A 23,128-nucleotide genomic window follows, 5' to 3' on the forward strand; every position below is an offset into this window, starting at 1 on the left:
TTTATTTTTTCTCATTTATCAGAATTAAATGTCATCATTTTTTAAAAATGTCACTTATCAATATCAAAGTGATTGTTATCTAATGATAATTCTATAATATATAATTATACTTACTGTATAGGAAAGAAAGTCATTTATCCTCATAATTTAGTGCTTAGAAAAGTTTTATTTATTCTGATTATTGCATTGCACTTTTGTAAATTAAGTTTTCTATTATTTCTTTCTAGCTGGGATAAGACTGATTAATGAAGTGCACTACTTCGGATATATTTTACTCATTCCTTGCGGCTGGTTTAATATTTTCACAACTCTGACTGAAAATGCCTTTTTAGATAGGTGCTAAGGTACTTCAGGCTCAGCACTGAACCTAGCCATGCATGTTTTGCTTCCCAGCTTGGCATTTTGGGATTTATTCATGAAACACAAAGCAATGATAGGGTCTGAGTAGCAGGAAAATCTTTCAAAGATGTGCCAGAATTTAAGTGTTGCTTCCACTTACAGAAATTGCTAAATGACCCAGTTCCATAATTCAGTCAGCTACAAAATAGGTTAACAATTACACAACACTCAGGACTATTTATGTGAATCAATGATGATCATGTGAAGTAACAACAATATGAATAAATGAAAAAGTATTCTGTAACTCAATGTCCTTTTCCCCAATGTATTTGTTGTATTAATATAATGAAATTTTAGTGCAATAATCAAAACTATCAAGAAAATTCCAAACTATCAAGATGATATGTCTATGTAATTTCTGTTATTTTTATACATTGTTCTCTTTCTTCTGCGGTCCTTATTCCAACTATAAATCAGTATCCAACATATTGTGTTTAATTGGGCCTATTTTGGTAAATTTTTATTTTATTAACACAAGACTATCTTGGATGTAAGGGTCATGAAATTTTATTATACAAGATCAGTATAGGACACAGTATTTGTTTCAGAAATGAGGTTGAGGGTCATTATTTAAGTGTAAAAAATCACTTTTGGGGGGATAAAATGAATAACACAGTGGAGGACAACAATTCACTCATTAAGGATCATTTGTCATGGAAATTCTTAAGTAATTTACTGCTATGGTACTAACAGGCAAGACTAATAAAATATATTTTTAAAATGTTGAACATCAGATTTTAGTGATGAAATTTCTAATAACTAACATGAAATATCTATCATTTGAATAATTTTTACTCACTAGGGAAAAAATTGGAACAGAAACTTAGTGTGTTCTCAGAAATTATATATGTTACTGTTCTTTTTCATATTTTAATTTTGTATTAATTATGGGTAACAAAACTTAAAGCTCTAATATTTTTAGTCCAAACTCTGTCCTCACCCAAATGCAAATACTGAAGAGAATGTGTAATAATACTGTAATTCAGCCAAATGTTAGAAGCTGTTAATGTTACAGTTCTTTTTATATTTTCAGTACTTGACCAACTTGAAGCCTCAAGTAAATTAGAACAATTTGAATCTTAGAGTTTTTTATTCTTTCATAAGTTACTTCTATAAAGTTATTTGTCTTTAAAATCTATATTCTTTATAATCTTAAGGGGTCATAAAATTATTTCATAGATTATTTTATTTTAAAGTTCTTATTAAAAATAAACAGGACCAAATATACCAATGATACTTGTTTGTTGCAAAATATTATCTCAAAATACATATTTCTTATAGGTTACCTATGTTTCATTAATATCAGTTAGTGTAGTTTTCTGTATTTAAGTGAACTTCTTATCAGTAGTTTATTAGCAAGCTGTAAATTATGTGTAATAAAATGAAAATATATGTGAACTTTAATAAATAAAACATTTCTTGCCATACATTACCTACTAACTGTGAATTTAAAAATATTATCTATTAAATCTATATATTAGTATAAAGTAACTCATAATTGCCTTTTCTTTCCCTTCATTACAAGCCTTTAAATGTTTAGATACTTAAATTATTTTAGGTTAATCCATACATGTCAGCAAGATTATCCAATGCACCTTGAAGATACTCAGTTCTTTATAAGCAGACAGTGCTGGTGCCGAGCGGTTTCATCTGCCCCAGGGACTTCTACTATGCATTTAATTTGCTAGTTAAAGGCATTTTCTTGGCATCATGCTGATTGAGTTTTATCAGGATGGCTCTCTGCGCTCAGAACAGGCTGTCCTCAGGATCCCTGTGGAACAGAGTGCTCTACAAATTTTCTTTCTCAGACATGAATGCAGTGTAAGACCATTTAAATTGATGGATAACCAATTTATACCACTAGGAATAGCCTGCATGCAGCTTCTGTTTCTATTGAGCATGGTGCTCAAAACTGTCTTTTAAAAAATTTCATTCTCTGTACTAGGCTAGCCTGTGATGTAGTTATTAAACTGTAATAGTGAAATTCACTTAGGAAAACAGACTCCTGAATATATTTAGGTGAGATCTTGTGAAAAACACCTGGAGAAATGTCTGGTGCTTCTGGATTTCACATCTGTGAATCACAACCTTTTCTATCACTTAGTGTTTTAAAATGTTTACTTGAAGCTAATTTTCTCCTGCCATTAATTAAGTAATGTTTCACATATTGAATCAATTAGTGACTTCTAATGGCTTAGATAATAAATGAAAATTATTTCCATGACTTGAATTCCCTTTCCACTGTGATTATAGATAGGAAGTAAGAAAGCTTAAGAGGAATGATCCAGACGTTCTAGAAAGGAAGAAAGAAGTAGACAGAGAAGCCTCCCAAAGTAACCAGATACGTCCAGGCACAGATGGAGGTTAAACACCAGCCAGGGTGAGCTATGTGCACACTCAAGTGGCAGCTGAGCTGAGAAGACTTCTTCAGCCTCAGTGTAAGTTTGGTACCAGCATGAATAGGCATACATTCTGATAGTGTAGAATATAAAACCCAGGAAAAGAGTCAAACACAATAGCACTACAAAACAAAGTTAGTACATCAAATTCATGAAGTTTGATAATAAAAACTGGATAGCCTTGGAGGAAGAACAAATTTTTTTCAGGAGTTAATAGTAAAAATGGCAAAACATTCAATGAAACTGTAAATATTTTTAAAAAATGAAACGCTTTTAAAGATGAAATTTTATAATATTGGTACAACAAGTCAATCACAATCTGACTGAACATTTAGGCTGGAAAAGACACACACACACACACACACACACACACACACACACACACACAGATATTTAAAATTAAATAATTCATCATGGTTAAAAGAAACAGTTCCCAAAAAGAAAAATAAAGTAACACTGATAAATTTTAAAAATACAAATTACATTTTAAGTGCTATTTTGTCTCGTGAATAGGGTTTTACATATGAAGAAAAATTAAGTACAAACAATAAATCGAATCAAACATTAAAAACCAGTTTATGGAGAAGGAAAAAAGTCATCACTTAATAGAGGAAAAGTTGCCCAATTTAAATTATAAATAATAATAATACTGTTAGACCACTAATTTTTTTAAAGTCTCAAAGAGACATTCATATGTTTCTACATATGAATAAAAATCTGAGTTTACTGACTGATGACTTACTTTATTTTCATTTTGAAGCAACTAAAAAATTGTGCATTCATGTGGATTTTTTCCTTAAAATGATGTTGATGTGTTGTTAAACTTGCAAGAGTAAACTAAGTGTCAAGCGATCAAGTAGGTTTTCTTTTAGTTACCTAACCATTTTTTTTTTAATATTGTCAACCTCTTGTTTTTTTTAACTTCTAGCTTTCAGGCACCTGTAACTGAGAGTTTAATGATTTCTTCAGGTTTCTCTCATGCTTCCAGAAAAGTAAAGCTGGCTTGCTGAAAGCGTATACATCTTAGCTAAATATGAAAACCTGTTTTTCAAAAAATATCAGAAATTATATGCGCCTTGTGTTTTTGTATTTCCATTATTAAAAAGTAAATTTTTTCACAGTTAAAGAGTATCACTGACCCTTGATAATACATCAGTTGGCATCCACTTGGAAGCAATTTCTCACATAATTGAACTTGGCTTCCATTTTGGGGAGAGAATCACTTTTTCTACACTTGCTTGCATTTTTGCTTTAAACTCTTCTGTAGAATTGGGTCTGTCGGGTATTTTAGGAGTTCGTCCTGTTTTGAAGGATTCCTGGCTTTTTGATCCTGGTGTTAACGTTTTGAATCTCTTCCCTTCTGGCTTGATTTTAATACATTTTTGGCTGGAATATCTTATAACGATCTCTTCACTGGAGTTTTCTCTTCAGTTTCCTCCTCATCAAAATCATCATCGTCCTCGCCTTCCTCACCGTCGTCGTTATCCTCATCGTCATCTTCATCAGCAGCTAAATTTGCTTTTTTTATGTGGAACTTCATTACCACTTCCAGGAGCAAAGTGTTTTCCAGACATACTGAAGTGTCCCCTCCTCTTCCTCCTCCTCATCTGACATATATGAGAGTTATATATAATATTGTTATATAATAACTGCATATGGAATTATTGTTTTATATTGTTTGGGAAAAATGATAAAAATGTCAGTATTTGTTCACTTTAATGCAATTTATTTTTATAAGAAAAAATTTTTATTCACAATTTGTTGATCCTACAAATGACAGAACCCTTGGACAGGAAAAGAATAACTATATTTTGCTATCATTTTCTATGATCTTATTTCATGTGGAAAAGAAATGATTTTTACAAACCGTGTATTCAACATATATGTTCATTAATAATTTCATTGCAGAATCTTTAATAATTTTGACATTTTATCTCAAGATTTGTCTAAGTATTTTATCACTATAATTGTATAATTCTGTGTTGTTTTTTCTATTCAGAACAAATACACTATTTTATTTCTCTAAACAGTAAGTATATTTACTAAAATTGTATATAAAAATGTAAGAAAAATATCTATTTCTTGCTCTCAATGACAGAAAGATATAACATTTCATCTAAATCTATTTACAGCTCAAAATGATAGCATATCTTTTCTTCAATAACATCTATGAGTGATGTGTTCTCTATAAAATCCAGGTATAGAAACTCTTCTGTTGCAATTCCATTAGTAATGTTTACCTAGACTAAAATTAGCTAGACAAATTCAGTTTTAAATCCTAAAGAAACAAGATTAACTTGTAGGTATGCTTCGCATTTATGAGATAGAATTCCATTTATTTGCTCATCTACAGTTTCACTCACATTGTTTTGTACTTCACTTAGCAGACATGCCATGCACTTCTACCAAAATTACTCTTCAGTATTTGTCATTTTTATTATATTTAATATACCATGTTTGCTGTCATGTTTGGTTTGCTTTTTTATATGGTAATAAAAGTGATTTTTCAAATACTGTATATACAGTAAAATAGTTTGCTGACTTTACTAATTATAGCATATATTCAATTATCTACAGTCTTTCATGGTCAAAATTATTTTCTTTCCAATTGTTATATTTTGTTGAAGTTTTTCACATAGAGAATGTAGGATCTCCTATAACACTGCAGATAAAATCAACAAGTGAAAACATATTTTTCTTCGTAGCAAGAAAAGAAAAACTCCAACATTTTCCTCTTAACTATAATATTTGCCAGCTTGTATTATAAAACACTTCTTGCAATTGACACTAATACAATTCTTTTTAAGGAAGCAAGAGGCATTATGGTAACCATTGTTGACAACCTTGTACTCTGTTTTTACATCATGTGCTATGTCTATCCTTGGTGTTGACTGACAGCTTTGTTTTGCCATATTTGACTTTATTCTCTTTCAAAAAAAAGTAATAAGAACTAAGGAGTAATAAAACCCAAATTGTGTAAATTTTGTTGTAAAAAAGAAAAGGAAAAAAGTGCTCTAAAGGATACAACTGCAAGTGTGCTTAGGGTGTTAAATAGATGACCGTATTAATGTTTTTGGTTGGATCATTGAACACAACTGTTTGCAGTCTCTCTGTTTGAATGTCCACTTTGTATGCTTTGATCCTTTGACTTGAGCAACTATCTCTAAGATGATAATGTATAATCTATTAACTGGTGATTTCTTACTGTTTTTTTTTTTTTGTAGTTCTGTATTACTTGTACCCTTATACCACTTTGTTTTATTTTGTTTTTTCTCTTTCCTTTTAAATAAAATTTTAAAAACCCAAACAATTGACACTAATGTGCATGTGTATGAATTATAACTGTGGAAACCTTTTTCTCCCATTTCTTTGTTTTCAGTGATCTATTTTTCAATAATATGAGGGGTAATCACATTATACAATAAATGTTTCAGTGAGAAATATTTGAGGAAAGACACATTGCATTAATCCTTCTCTAAATACTCTCCCTGCTTTAAACACATTATCTCATTTTTCTTGGCGTTTTCTGGAGTAGTTCTGGAAGATCCTGCTCTCAATGCTTTTATCAGATGTATTAAAAAATACGGTGAATATTGTTGCCTGAATGAAACAAAAGAGAGAAATCTAGAAAATTTTCTCCTTTTTTTCAGGCATCCTGTTCCATTTCTTTTAAGATTTGTCTCTGCCCATGGTGACTGAATTTTAGAACATGGAAACACTGAAAATTCAGTATTATATTCACTGTACACTATCACAAGTAGATATTAACATTTTACACTCTATTTAGGTATTTTCTACATCAGAAAGAGGAAAACTTTCTTTGTTAAAAAGGGTAAATCTCCTAAAATCATAAACAACTATTATGGAGTCCACCAACAAACACTTGAACATCTAGTCATTTTTTATTGACAAATAACTTTATGAAAATAATGATTATATAAGGAGGAAAGTAAAAAGTTATTCCTTTTAGTGTGACATCAACTGCTAGACAAGAAATTGTATAGGTTTTCACATATCTTCAATCATCAATAAGTTTTGGAGAAGTACTCTAATATATTAATGTGAGACTTTTATATACTAATTTATTGCAAAAACTACTGTAGATAAAACCTAGATATCATAAGTGTTGCATAAAGAAAAACCTCAGAAATGAGTAAACATAATCTCTAGAAGGGCAGGAAAACAAACTAAAGGTAATTTTTTTGTTAAACAAGAAAACAATTAAATTACAAAGCAGACAATCAGTTCAAATCCTTAGCAAATGCTAGTTACTAATATTCTTATGGCTATCACGCTATCTTTGTTCTTCAGAGTATAGAGTGTTAAACTTTGAGGTGACAATAGTGTAGAAGAGAGAGAGAAAAAATATCATTGGTGGGAAACTATTTGGCTTTGGCTGGTAAATATGCAATGATTTCAGATCCAAAAAAAATAAAGCCACATCTATGACATGCAAGGAGCAGGTAGAGAAGGTATACATTGATCCTCTTTCTGATAACCTTAGGATGCTGGAGATGATGTTAATGTAGGAGCCTACTATGTACAGAAAGTGAGTCATAGCACACTGCACAGCAACTGTGAAGACCAACATCTCGTTTAGAAAAGTTTCCCCACAGGCTAGTTTGAATATCAGTAAAATATCAGAGAAGTGATTGAGATGGGATCCACAAAATAGCAGCGAGACAATCTGAGAGGTCTACTATATCTCAACTGGAATGGCACTTATCCAGGAGGTGGCTACGAGTTACATTCAGACTTTGTATGGTTTATGAATAACGGAGAGTGTAGAGGCTTACAAATGGCCACATAGTGGTCATAGGCCATCACTGACAAAACCAAACCAAACCAAACCAAACCAAACCAAACCAAACCAAACCAAACCAAACTAAACCAAACACTTTGTTCCCAAACATAAGAAAAAGCACATCTGTATAGCACAAGCAAACACAGAAATGTTTCTTTTCAATGTCCAAAGATTTATTAGACTTCAAGGAAGAGTGACAGATACATACATTTTCTAAGAAAGAAAAAGTACTTAGGAAAAAATGCACAGATGTTTGTAGGACCGAGTCTACCCTGGTTATAAGAATAATTATTCCATTTCCTAGTAGGATGATCACATAGAGAAAAATACCACAAAAACAAACTTTGGAAGATTGTGAATCCTCAGAAAATCACAAAAAAATTTCTTTATCGAAGTGAAATTGAATTCTTGTGGCATTTTTAATTTTTTATCTGTAAAAATGGTAAGATATGTGATTTATATTCTTTGAGATATCCAAGTCTATGGATTAAAGTGTTCTTGAAAAATTAGCACAGAAAATTTTTAATCTATACTCAAATTCCATTTTTCGTATCAGAGGATCAAAAATACAACAGAATTATAACTATTAAATTATAAATTTGTATATCTTATCTATTATGAATTTTAATTTGAATGAAAATGATATAACCTAGAACAATACACCTTCGATTCTATCAGAAGGTGGAATAAAATAAGTTTTTATGTAAATCCAACAGAATTCTGATGCAGCAATAATTTAATCATATTTCTCAATAATATATTCACCATCAAAATTTTAAGTGCAACTTTTGATAATGAAGAAACTCTAACATGCAGCTTGTTCAAGTACATTTTATGCTTCCCCTTACCTTTAATACTGATATTGCTGGACCATCCCATAGACACAGCAAGTAGACACTGCATGTGGTTTTCACTGATCTCTCCAAGACAACAAGCGGCACTGTCTCTGTGCATTGTCATCTAGATCATTTATTTACAACACCTTATAGTGAAGCACATATGATGATATTTTGGCCTGTTGAATGTTTAACAAATAATGATGCCATTAAAATTTTGGATTGTTGATGATTCCATTAACTCTACCTAGTAAATCTATCCTCAAGTGTCTTGCTATCTACCATTGGTTATTCTTATTTTTTTAAAAAATCTCAGTATTATTAATACATCTGAGATGAGTCACATGCAAGTCAACATAAGCAAAGACAGCTTATTAAAATACAGGATGATTGGACATTTCCAAAAAGATCCAAATCCGAGAATATCTATTTTTCCTAGAGAATACATGAGCTACTATAATAGTAATGCATAAATAACAAGAGAGATGCTCAATAACTTATTCCTAGGTAACTAGTTATAAGTGACATTTTCTCTGAACTATTGTTATATATATATATATATATATATATATATATTTACTGTAATATGTTCATTATTCTTTCTGAAATTATTTTCAGAATTTTAATGCCCATATATATTTTCTCCATATGATATTTTATGGATAAAGAAGAAAGTGTGAATGAATTTATATGATTCTTGCTATCTCACATATATGCCAGGATTTAAACTTAGGGTTTATATTCTTTTTCTAGGTTTATATTTGATTTTTAAACTAATGCTTTTTATTTTACATTTGTTTGACTTAAAAAGCTATTTAAATTTCCAGAATTTACTCCAAAGAGATCTTGTTCAAGTCAATGAACCTAAAAATTTGCTTTGCTTTCTTTCTTTTTTTTTCTTTTTTTCTTTTTATCGGTACCGGGGATCGAACTCACGACCACCTGCTTGCAAGGCAGGTGCTTATGCTGCTGAGCTAAATCCCCAGCCCCAAAAATTTGCTTTTCTTTATTCTCTCTTACATATTTTGTTAAGTGGAATTGTTGTATTCTATAAATTATATAATTATTGGTATAATTTGGGAATAAAATCTTTCAAAATTCAGCATCATAGGTCCAAAGTCACTGCATATATATGTATATGTATATATATATATATATATATATATATATATGTTAAGTTTATAGAGATTACTCCTGCTAACTTACATTAATTATCACCTCTATGTTTACTACATTTGACATTGATTCTTCAAAACATGCTTTTGAAATTTAAGGCAAGCATTAGAAAATGCTATCACAGCATTATCTATGTTCCAAAGTGAAGAAAAAAATGAAAAATTATGTAATTTATTTATTTATTTATTTATTTTGTCTTTTTTGAGACAGGCTCTCGCTGTGCAGTTCAGGCTGGCCTTGAGCTCACTTTGTAGCCCAGACTGATCTCGAACTCGCAACGATCCTTCCAACTCAGCCTCCCAGTGCTGGATTACAGACGTGAGCCACCACGGCCCGGCTCAAAATTATGTAATTTATAAGAACCCTACTCATATAAAATGTTTGAAGTGCTAGTATTACCCAAAAGGAAGATAGACCATTGTTTATGTGTAATCATTTTCCATTATGTGTAATATTTTGTGAATGCTGCTCAGAAAGCATGAAGTGTGCTAAAAGTTTTAGAATCCCTTTTCTAAAGATTTAAATACTTAATTTTAATATATAAATATTTTCTGAAGATAGCAAAATTATTCAATAAAATTTTGTGCATAAAATATATTTCTTAGAATATCTTACAGAATACTTTGTGTAGCATTATTATTTTAAAAGATTATAAATTATCCCTAATTATTGGATGCTGAAAAACAGTTGATTTTGTAATTTATCAATGGATTTTTCCAGAAAATGAGCTATCATTTTATTAGTATTTCACAGAATGCTTTTAAAAGAGAAATAACACTTTTGCTTAAAAATAAGTTATTACAATTTATTGGATTGCAATGCAAATTTCAATTAAAAGACAAAAATACAGATTGTTATAGCTTCTTTATGATAATTTTTTATTTATAGTACTTCTTTAAAAAATTAACTTGGGAATCTGATCAAAAACAAAAGATAAGTAGGGTAGGAAGACTTCACTGAAAATTATTATTACTATTATCATTTTTAGTAAAAAAGCTATCATTCTTAGTAAGAAGGTATTTTTTGAAATTATATGATTGCAAAATAAATTATAGGTTTAGCTTCCCTTAAATAGCATGTATCACTGAATATAATGACTCACAGAAGTTATTAAAATACAGATAAAACAATATTTTATCATTCAGCAGGATTTGTTGCAAAAAAGTTACCTTTACTTAGTTGGTAGATTGATACTAACAACCTACCAATTATTGTATATCTATCACTAGTACATACTACATCATTTCTGTTTCAGTTTGATCCATGATAGGAAAGTAAAAAATAAATTTGCAAGCTGTGTGTATAAATTTTCAGCTTAAAGCTTTCTAGTTTCAGTATGTCAATTATTGATTCTCAGAGTTTTACAGCATGTTAAAAATCATTTAAAATATCTGGGGCTGGGGATTTAGCTCAGTGACATAAGCGCCTGCCTTGCAAGTGTGCAGTCATGAGTTCGATCCCTGATACCGATAAAAACGAAAAAGGCAAAAAAATTATTTAATATATCAGCACAAAAGTCCTAGAAGCATAAAATAATCCAGCTCACTCTCTTAAACTAAAATACAGTTCCTTTTTCCTCTCCACGAGAGTAATTTAAGTATGTATGTACATAATAAGATACATCTTTTCAAAACTTCTCTTTAAATAAGATTCTCTCACTTTTTCCTTCTGCATTTGTCACTTTCACACATGCCATCTTCATATTTAAGAAGGCACGCTTGCAAAACAATCCTTCCCATTTGTTCTTCCAGGTACTCTTTTGCCAACTGTCACCTGTAGGTAGCATTCAGGTCTCCTGACAACTCATCCAATGACTCCACCGGATTTTGGAAAAAAACAAAAATGCTGCTGATAGCAAATTACCACTTGATTCAACTAATATCCACTGGGGAATACTGAGATTCCAAGTCATGCATTTGATGCCCTTTCCCCTTCTTAGTGTATCTACTGCATCTCCTCTACAAAGGTTTTTAGAAATAGCAAAACAAGGTTTTCTCATCATTACATGTACATGCTTCATTTATTGACACTTTAAAAAAATGTTATTTTCTCTAAAGAAGTATGTGTGTGTGTGTGTATACAAGATAGATTACCATACTACTAATCTTTCATTTAACAGAAAGAACAGTTTGTGCTTTCATCATTTGATTGATCATTTTTTATGTCTAAAGCTTGTGCTCTGAGCGACTACTTTGAAGATAACAATATGCAATATGTCAACTATGGTTAGCTTAGTATTATTTGACTACTTTGAAGTTAATATGCAGTATGTCAACTATGGTTAGCTTACTATTATGTTGAAATTCTGTATCATTGGTTTTATTCTTTCTTGCTTTTTCTTTTTTAATAAAAAAGTAAAGATTTTTTGCTATGAGCAACCTTTATGATATTTCTGTATTCATCGCCATTGTTCGCTAAATATAAAAACTTCAAATTTGAAATATATGAAAGATAATAACACTTCTACAAAGCTGGATCTCTTTTCCATCCTATTTCCTTCAGTATTAGAAACCAGTTTGCTCAACATACTGCGATTTCGATATTCATTCCATGGTATTGATCTAATCTCTCTCTCTCTTTCTCTCTCTCTCTCTCTCTCTCTCTCTCTCTCTCTCTCTCTCTCTCACTTTCTCTTTCCTTTTGTCTTTCTCTGTCTCTCTCCCTCTTTCCGTCCCTCCTGTTACTTGGTTTGAAGACAAAGTCTTAAGGCTCTTATGAGTCTGTAAAATTTTAAATAAATATAAGGAAAAAATTTTATGCTTACATTTAGCATTTTTAAAAACCTAACTGCCTTTTGATTTTTAACTACTCTTTTGATAAAGTATATTCTTTCACTGAAATGGCTGTTGGCTCAATGTGAACAGTTCAACTGAACAATAGATTTTTAAAATTGGACAATATAAACTTTGATTGGTCCTGGATACACTTAAGATTTTCTACTCATTAAGAAAATTTTTTGCAGCATATTATAACATTTCACTATTTAAATTGGTCTGCAGAACACAGTTTAAACACATTTCTTTATTGCCACTTACACATGCTGTACACACTAAAATCTTTGTATAGATACCCTCCTGTTGAGGTCCAATTGGTAATGTGTGTTGGATTAACAGTAGATAAATGAATTAAGTTTTAAATCACAAGGAAGCAAAATCAATGTGCAAATGCTTTTAACATGTAGAAGAGTGATAGTAGCCCAGGAGCTGATTGTGCATATTACTCTTCTATTTTTTCCAGGAGAAGATAGCTAACCCTATGTCCTCCACCCTGCACCACATTCCCAGCCTGCCATCTAGTTCCTAGTCTAAGCCTGGGTCTCAGAGTTACCCAAGCTGGCATGCAGCGTCGGCTACTTCTTCAGATCTAAATAGCTAGGGTTATACCAACGTGCTGGAAAACTCACCAGCCAAACATACTATACTTTGATAGCTGATATTTTACCTTAAACTGATAATATTGCAGATGAAAGAACAATAATACACAATGAGATTTCAGAGAAATGAAATGACATAACTATCTAGACAAGGTACAGAATATTTATTTTAGAAGAGTCAAGTGTCCTTGGCCACTGCAGTAAGAGAATGATCCACTGCACACAAGATTTCACTGGTTTAATCCAAATAAGGGATCAGAGAAGTCTAACAAATAGGTGGAAGGATGACAAGGTTAAACAAACCTTATTCCCAGGTGTCAGAGTTTTCCTCGGTGTGGTAGAGAAGCAAGAGCAGAAAAAGGAAAAAAAAAGGTGTTTATTGCGGGCAGAGGAGGGTTGCAGTGGAGCATAAGAACCCTCTCAGGCAGACGATGAAGCAGCAGGCATATGTGCAGTTTGACAGAGCATGGAGTGTGAAGGGGCGGGTAGAATGACGGATTGACAGCTGACTGGGGGAATGGGTGTGCACCAGATAAAAGCACTTAAATCAACAGCAGACATGAAAAAAAAGTTGATCACCAAAACAAGATCAACCATCTTCACAGTGTTAATTTTTACACTGACTATACTCATGTTTTTAAGTAAACTATCTAAAACCAGGGTTACCATACATAATATGACTTCATAATCATATTATAAATTAACATTATATAGTTATTAAGACACATCTGAATATGTTTCAATGGCAGCTACGTGAGAACCACATCAGGAAACTATTTGTGAGTTTTTGAGTCTTTACTTCATGTTTCAAATTTAGTTAGTAGCTTTTTCACTGCAAACATGATGTCCTGGTTCCTTAGTGTGTAGATAATTGGATTCAGAGTTGGGATCAAAATAGTGTAGAAAAGAGAGGTGAGTTTCACTATGCCTTCAGATTGGCTTGGTTTGGGTTGTAAGTAAGTGATACTAGCTGTACCATAGAATAAGACCACAACTGTCAGGTGAGAAGAGCAGGTAGAGAAGGCTTTAGCCCTGCCTCTGACCAAGGGCATTTTCAGAATGTTGGTGATAATTCTGCCATAGGAGACAATGATCAACAGAAAGGGAACTGTGACAAACACTACTGCAACCACATAGACTGCGATCTCATTCTCCAATGTGTCCCCACAAGCGAGCTTCAGTACTGGGGGGATGTCACAGAAGAAATGATGGATTCTGTTAGACCCACAAAAGGGCAAAGAGAAAATCTGGCATGTTTGCCCAATCACAACTGGAATCCCACAGCTCCAAGAGGCGGCCACCAGCTGCACACACAACTTGTGATTCATGATGAGGGCATAGCGTAGAGGGTGGCAGATGGCCACGTAACGGTCATAGGCCATTGCAGTCAGGAGGAGGCACTCGGTGCCCCCCAGCATGAGAACAAAGCACATTTGTGTAGCACAGGCAAGGATGGAAATATTTCCTTTTTGGGTGCAAAGATCCATGAGCATTCTTGGGATAGTGACTGTTACATAACAAATTTCCAAAAAGGAAAAATTTCTAAGGAAAAAATACATAGGGACCTGAAGAGTAGAGTTTACTTTTGTTATTAGTATTATAATGCTATTGCACATCAGAATAGTCAAATACATGAGTAAAAATATTCCGAAAAGAATCCACCGAAGGTTAGGAACGTCAGAAAATCCCAATAGAACAAATTCCATGAGTGTGGTAGCATTTGATATTTCTGTTCTCATTTGCATTTCATCTGTAGATACGCTATAATCAGGATGGTTAATTAATTTGCATTTGGAATTAAATGCCTTGTTGTGTTATTGTAATTAGGTCTATAGATACATGATCTCTCATGATATTTTGAATTTTACCTTGCTGCTTCTATGACATGAGACTTGAAACTTCAGAAAATGAGCTGGTATGCAATTCACTTTAATTCAAGACATAAAATCTAATATTGTAGCTGACTGTAATGTTATCCAAAAAGTGTTGAGAAATTCACATTCTTACCAACACTTAGAGTACATTGTATAGGTCAATGTCATCTCTTCTTTTGCCCTTAATATTAGAATTAGTTTACAAGTTCTTTCTATTGTTTACCTGAATTTATTTTTTTCACTGTATTGATAGTTGTATTTCATCTTCATTAATGCAATGTTGTTATCTTCAAGCTTTTCTTTAATTCTTAGTAAAATTGAGTTTACCTTTTCCTTTGGCACTCTAGTGGAAGAAGTTTTCCTAAACCAGTTCTTTTCTACAAAAGAAATAAGTATATTATTACTTTTTTCTGTATGTATATGTCCCATCCCATATGCAAAATACTAAATATATTAAAGTCAGAATAATTTTAACTTATTCTATCACCATCTCATGTCCCAGGAATGATAAATATTAACTAAACTAAAACCTAATTCATCATACTATTCTTCTACGTCCTGTCTTCTCCTTTGTTATGTTTCCATTATTATGTAATTTCCTTTTAATCTGTATTCCTTGTCAAATATTGTCCTATTACAGTTCAAGTTTGATTACACCCAGTAGTACTACATTCTGGTAATTGCAGTGGCTAAAATTATATACATGAAACTAAAAATCAAAGCATATCTTTATTCTACTCATTTCCCTGGCCATGCCGTTCTCCTCTCATCCGTGTTCTTTTAGAGCCCTTTCCATTGTCGACATATCTATACACTTTTCTCCCTGCATTTATATTTTATTGAGTACTTTGTAGTGTACCTTGCTCAAATGAAGGATACTGTCAGTTAATAATATCAAAATGAACAAAAATGAGAAAAAGGTTTTACAAAAGAAGGAAGGAAAGTGCAAGAGAATGAGAAGGGGATTTTAAAAAGAATCTAGCTGTATTGTGCACATGTACCCACTCCCCAAGATGGTTGTAAAGTGCTTGTATTGTAGACACATGCTAATAAAAAAACTTACAACAAATAAAAATCAAGCTAAAATCAAACAAAATCTTTTGCTCTTTTGTGTTAAAATCATCCAATATGATTTATTTTACTCTGCTTTACAATTTCTTAATATTTCTTAATGCATTTTCTTAATGCTTTTTCCCCAATCTTCCAAAAATATGCATTTCCCTATCTTCTCAAGTTCACTATACCTGTGCCTCAATCACCAAACAGTTATGACTTGATACAGTGATAATTATATAGTAAGTCTTTTCTAGTTTTATAATCAGTGAGCATTAGTTTTCAAGTTTATCTCATGGAAATGATTTCTATTATTAACATGTTGAGTAATATATTACACATACTTCATTTTATTTAGCTGTATAATTAAGAAAGTTAATGGCTCAATGATACATTTAAACTAACCCATTTTCAGATAAAGAACTCAGAGTTTCAGCTTTTTTGTTTTAATTTGGAATCATCCTTAAAGAAAACAGTCTCGTATTTTTAACAAAAGCTCAACTTCACAAATTTGCATCAAGCAGTCTACAAAGATCTAATTAGTAGTTTACCTATAAATTTTTAAGCTCTTTTCCCCAGGATGTCACTTGAATGCCACTTTTGTGCTTCTTTTAAGAACTCTAGCCATTCTTATATATGAAAAGTCACTCTCACCCTGGGGACTGTCTTCTCTTATGCATCGATTTCACTTCTGGAAAATTGTTTCTATTTGGCAATCATTCTGGTTCATTACTGAGAGCTACTTTTTAAACAGAACCTTCATTATCTTCTTCCTTCTTTTTGGTGTAAAGCTTCCCCATTGTAGGGGGGAGTTTGATAGTAGTGAAAAAGCACTCATTTACATTTCATAAAAAATTTAAAGTGCTTTGCTACTGTGTCCAGGGCCTTTTATAAGTGAGGTAATCATTTAGCTTTATTCTCAGAATTCATCCAGACCCAGCTGCTTAGAAAACTGTTCTACATATTTTGTAACATTATGTGCTATGTGTGGTGTCATCGGTATTTGTGGTGGTGAAAACCTTTTTCAGAATTGGAATATTTTGTTTCTAAATGAAGTTTATGGAAATGTAGGCATGTCACACTTCCTAAAATATGTAGCTTGGTATTCACATTATGCTAGCTAGGGAAGGTTTAGAGAAAGTGTCTCTCTGAAAATACATGCCACCTCATAAACACACAGTTGAAACATGAACAAAAAATAAAGATGAATCCTTTCTCTAAGTACCCATCACCTGTAAAACTATTTCCAGATAAGAATCTCAAGCATATGTCTGTGAAACCATCATCTTTATCTATCTATCCTGTTAGGTTACAGGGTTATGTTTTACATTCTTTTATTTATAATACCACAATCATTATTTTTGTTTCAGAGATTTATTTATTTATCTTGTTTCCCAGCCCACATGCAAGAAGGGGCTGACATCTTGCTCTTCCCACCAGCAGCTCACACATGGCACCAGCACACTGGGAGGACTTGCTTCTGGTTGACTTCTTGTTCTCGTCTGAGTTATTACTTAGTTTTAAAGAACATTTTAAAATGTGAAAAATGCTTTGCATATTACCTTTTTATTATACTTCTATTCGTTCATGTTCTGTGTTTAACTTTCCATCTCTTTTGTTCCATTGAAAGTTTTCTTTTAGTATTTCTCATTTCTTGGTTTATTTCCCCTTTAATTGGTACAATTTTTTATTATAAAATACCATTTTGTCTCTTACAGAGTACTTTCACTAGATAAATAAAAATATCCTGACAGATTTTTGTTTTCTGTCTTTTAGTACTTCAAAGATGTCACTCCATGCACTTTTTTCTTAAGTAAATCTAATGAGAAAACTACATTAAGCAAGCTTTTGTTACTTTAACATGTACTTTAAACAGTACAGAAAATAAAAGAATTTTAAAATCTTATCATTTGATATAATAACTTGTCCCCACCTGCAGGTAATTCCACAGAGACCCTAGAGGGCGAGTGGGGATGAAAGGGGACAAGAGAAGCAAAGAATGGAGACCAGTCAGAAATCCGATCAAGTCTTGTTTATTCAAGGAAAAAGTTACAAATGTATAGGGTTTTGGGAGAGGAGGGAGTTGGGTTCTGAGACATCATCAGGTAACTTAGCAATAGTGGCAAGACTGAGGGTTATAGGTTAATTCAAATTTTCAAATTTCCCACGTGTGGGCTGATTAACATAATCATTGAATGGACCAAACAGGCTAGGCAAGGAGCTGCTTACCTACCAAACTTAGCTCCTAGAGGGTGTTAAGGTGGTGCGGCCTGCAGATATAAGGTGGCAGCCAATTACAGGGCTTCCCACAATAAATATTCTTCTACAGGAACAGCAGGCAACCAATATGAAAAATTTATTATAAATTCCTATAATTTTCTTTTTACCTTAATAATGAAGTACAATTACAGAGACACTCATATATTAAAGGTTATAATCAATCAATACTATTTTTCACATGTTAGAACATATCTTATAATCATCTTTGACTTATCTTTTTTGTTATCACCATAGTTTTTAGAGATCTTTTTATATGAAACAGTTATCTACATGGATGTATACCTTTTCTGTTAACAAACATTACTGAGAAAACTTAATGCACATAGTAAAATTATTTTTCTGATACTAGTCATGAAGATAACATTACATTTGTGAAGACTCATTATGTTGACTTTAATATTCAAGTTTCCAAGTTGCTTAGAATCATTTCATAAATAAATTAGATTAGTAAATATCTGCCTACAATTTGTTACCAAAGTTTTCTTTATCACTTATTTATATCATCTTTAGGATTGGATATTATTAATGAAAAAAATTTGATGACTAACTCTATTGTATAGTCCTAATATTTTTTATGCTCACCTGTGTCTATATGTTCAGTGTATCCATGTGTGTGGTTCTACATCACTATCCCTTTGTTGTAGAATTTAATTACATCATTTATACTGTGACAGCATTATAAGATGTTACAATGTTACCTAGAATGGGCCTCCCACTTTCTTTTTTGAAAGAGCACTTTGACCTTTATGTCATTTTCTTCTGCATTTGGCAATCCTTTGTGGTACAATTACAGAAATATAATTTCAAGAAGACCCTGAGACTTAAGCTTCCTCCCTCATACACCTTTTCCTAGTTATTAAAACAAACATTTCGCTAAGCCAGGCTAGAAATCCTTTTGCTTGTATAGCCTAAAATGCTTAAATATTTTCCTTACTTTTTCATGCTTTTGAATTAATACATTGAAAGGCAAAAATGATCACATGCTACTATCTTGGTTTCTTATATATTACTAATAGTTTTAAAGAATATCTTAAATCATATTATGACTTTGATTTGCATTATTGCACTTACACCTGAATTTTATTTTACAATTAAGAAAGTATATGAGCTATATTAAGTAGTTAATTTTCAAAAAAATGATCTCAGTACTTAATGCTTTCTGTTTTACTAATAAACTCTTGATTCTCAAATGTATAAATAATCTGAAATGAAATACTCTAAATTCACAGTTATAGCTCAGCTGTGTGAATCTGCATGATGCTGTCTATGAAAGTGTCAATGATTTTACCCTATAAGTTCTTAAATCTCTTCCTTTCCTCAGGAATTTCCTCTTTTTCTAGTTCCTTGCTTCAGATGTCAACTGCTGTTAGACAAGAATAGTCCACTCCCCCTGGATTTCATATTGTTTCGTTTGTCCTTGCAATCACTCAGGACAGCTTCTTGGAAGTTCTCTGGCTCCTTCTTGGATTTTTTTGACAATAAAACAATACAAAAGTGTGTAATATTACTTTCCAAAAAAGTTGAAATATTTTTACCTACCATATAAGGCCTTTCACGAGTAATGTGAATTTTTTCTTTGTCCTTTTATTTCTATAACCACTTCAGACTCAGGTCACTCAGACTTTAGTAAATGGATTAGTGGTTTTTCATTGTGCATGCTATTTCTTCTTCACTATATGAGGTTTCTTCAGTAGATGAGGTGATGAGAGCCTTTTGCTGAAATAGACTAATTTTTTAAGTTAATGTCTATGGAAATTAAGTCATTTCATATTTGCTAAAAAATCTAGGCATCTAAAATTCATACCATACTATCTACTCTGGCCTCAGAGGAACCATGTAGCTGGTTGAAAATAAAAGCCACTTCAGAAATAAAAAAAAATTTAAATAACACAAACTGTCTTCTTGAAACATTTTCGTATTTCAAAATTCTAAGCTGATATAGATAAAAGAAGCTGAAGAGGCTGAAGTCACTAGGATCTCAAGTTCATCTCAATGTGGGCATCCAAGCATGACCCTGTTTTAAAATAAAAATAAATAAAATAAGACTGGACATGTAACTCAATTTGAGGGCCATGGTTTCACTTCCCAATACAAAAAAAGCAAGAAATCTCAAGAATTAGCATGATCTTGCAGTCTACATCAATCTTTTACTAATTTGGTAAATGTTTCTCAAGTTCTTAGTATTATTAAACCTATTTCTGCACCTTTTATGTACTTTCATTTGAACCAAATCCATTTCTGCATTTATTGATTTGACTATAAAATTTTAGATTTTTTAGTTGATATGGGCATTATACTAGTTAAAATTTCAAATTTGAACTAAATTGTATAACAGAGATAAGTCTTACTTTACATTTCATTAAAACCATAATATGATTTCATTTTCACATCTATAATAAAACTTTTGCTCTATAAAAGTTATTTCTAAATCATTTATTTATAGTATCATATTTATTATAACTATTATACAATCAAATTTTAATTTTAGATTTTATACACATGACTGGCAAATTTGGTTTTTGCCTCTGTTTCTTTAGTTTTTTGTTCAAAACTAAAGTGATTTCTGTACATCATTGTACATTAATTACCCCTTTATTTGTGATCCTATTTCTAGTGATCTTTATCCTGACTTTAGGTCACATTTTTCTTCTGTGTTATATATTTAGTAACTTTTGGTTGGATTATTATTTGTATGCATTTTATCTTTTTCAAAGATTGATTTTGGACACAATACTTTGACACAACAATTAGAATCAGATAATATATGGTTCTTAATGACCTGTCATAGAAAACAATTTTTATTTCAAAATAGAAGAGATTTTGAAAATTGTAGGTTTTATGCATGCATTTTATAGCATCAAAGAATAGACTGCTAATGTGCAAATTAATTTATGTTAACAGTATTTTTATCTTTATATTTTTCCATATAAGAATTTAGTATATTCCTTTAAGTTCTGCTGACGTTCAATTTCATTGTGTGAGATTTTATCCATATTAAGCCATAAATAAAATCAAAATAGAATAATGAGATTTCTAGAAATCCAATCACAGTGTTGTAAGGTAGGAGTGGTAAATGTATATCGCACTGGCCACAGCAGGTTATTTGTGTCACTGAAATCTCTGTCATTATCACACTGGTATGTGATTCGGCCCAAGGATCAATCCGTGGGGTGTACCTGGAGGGGGAACGGGGATGAATAGAACAGGGGGAGACAAAGATAGATTGAAGCAAGTCGAGGGAATCCGATCAAGCCTCATTTATTCAGGAAGTTGTTGCATCCTTTATAGGCCAAGGGCTGGCTGATGGGATAGGAAGAGGCTATGGGGTGGTTTCTGATAGGTCATTGTCATGTCCAGGTATGTGATGTAAGCAGGAGAGGATTATGGTTAATGTAGGCAGCTGCATTATGTGCCCATAAAAGAGAGAGAGAGGTGGGGAGGAAGCAATGGGTGGTCGTGCCGCTCCCTACAGGTATGAACTACAGTGAGGATTATGAAGAGTCTGATATGAATCACTTTTCATAAATGGTAGTTTTTCATAAGATTTAAATAATGTTTCCAACTTTTCACAGCTTAAAAATATGTCATTTTAGAATCATCTTTGAGTTATTGTTTCATCTTCAAACAGCATATTTCAGAGTTATTTTAATATGTATCAGCATGACATGTATATGCAAGCTCTTTGGGATAACGCACATTGCAAAATTATGATACTTAGGCCAATTCATTTAGTCAAAATACGTTTTCTCATACTAAAGTCCTTGTGATAACATATGTTATCTTTAAAAGGGCTAATTGAGTTGTACTTCATGTTTAGGTTTACAAAATAACCTGAGGGGTTTTTTTGTAGAAATTATATTTAAAATATCAAATTCTTCCTTTCTTTTTTTACATGTTTAGATCCAATTAAATTATGATAATTTATTTTTAAAACTGCCCTTATTGCACTAATTTGTAATGATATCTTTTCATATTCAAATATACCCATGTGCCATTTGTATGATGGGCTCTCTATGACACTCATAGACCCCATGGGCAGTTACTGAATTATACCAAAATATTTGAACTTCTGCAGCATAGGAAGCTGTGATGTCTACTGGAATAGATCTTCCAAATGTGTTGTTCTTTTAGACCACCTTTGCTTTTAGAGGCCGTTTTTAATTTCTACAACAGTCTGACACACTTCTCAAATTATTGACTCCATAATTACTGTGAATCATACACACACACACACACACACACACACACTCAGACACACAGGACTTTTTCACTTTCTTTAATTGCACTGTTCATACTGGAAAAATTCATTCATTTTCAATACTGAGTTTTACAATGTGTGTAGTATCAACACATTTGCTTCAGCTGAAGTTAATCTCATGTTCTTTCATAATTCACTAAGCAGACACCCTGCATATCACAGTTATTCTTAAGAATTTGAAATTTTTATCCTTTCCCGCTTAGTATTTTTAAAGTCATATTTGACTTTGTTTTAGTTAGAAATAAATGTTGGTTTTCAATTTCATTGGATCTACATCCAGAAAATTAGTTTAATTATCTTTTTACCCTAGTCATTATAATGTAGACTCTCTTTTCTATATATATTGTCATGTCCAGGCCATACTTTTGTTGTAGTTTTTACATGTACATTCTAGGGTCTCCAATAATACGTAAAGTAAAATTAATGAAGGAGAACATATGTTCTTTTTGGCAAGAAGAGAAAGATATAATTCAACACTTTTTCTTAATTCTAATAGTTTCTAGCTTACATCACAAAACAACTCTTTCTGTTGACAGTACTATGCACATTACCCTATATAGATTAGGGAATGTAGAAACCCTTCCTCTTCATTTATTTTTATTTTCTTTGTTATATTTTTCTAATAATGCAAGGAGTAATCATACTATATAACACACTTAAAAAGAAATATTTCAGT

The 23,128-nt window shown here is 31.8% G+C and overlaps 1 protein-coding gene and 2 pseudogenes across 1 annotated transcript; all 3 read right to left on the bottom strand.

The window, feature by feature from the left end:
- Positions 1-3,950: 3,950 nt before the first annotated feature.
- On the bottom strand, positions 3,951-4,372 carry LOC111754259 (nucleophosmin-like; annotated as a pseudogene).
- Positions 4,373-7,092: 2,720 nt separating this feature from the next.
- Positions 7,093-8,556, bottom strand: LOC134477099 (olfactory receptor 10AG1-like; annotated as a pseudogene).
- Positions 8,557-13,787: 5,231 nt separating this feature from the next.
- On the bottom strand, positions 13,788-14,726 carry LOC100732244 (olfactory receptor 10AG1-like). The gene has a single exon (XM_063252419.1). The coding sequence runs from the start codon at positions 14,724-14,726 to the stop codon at positions 13,788-13,790; it is 939 nt and encodes a 312-aa protein (XP_063108489.1).
- Between the last annotated feature and the right edge of the window lie 8,402 nt (positions 14,727-23,128).

This window comes from Cavia porcellus, unplaced genomic scaffold, assembly GCF_034190915.1.
Source record: "Cavia porcellus strain 051 isolate PalLab524CR breed Dunkin Hartley unplaced genomic scaffold, mCavPor4.1 scaffold_7, whole genome shotgun sequence".
Classification (NCBI taxonomy): Eukaryota; Metazoa; Chordata; class Mammalia; order Rodentia; family Caviidae; genus Cavia; species Cavia porcellus.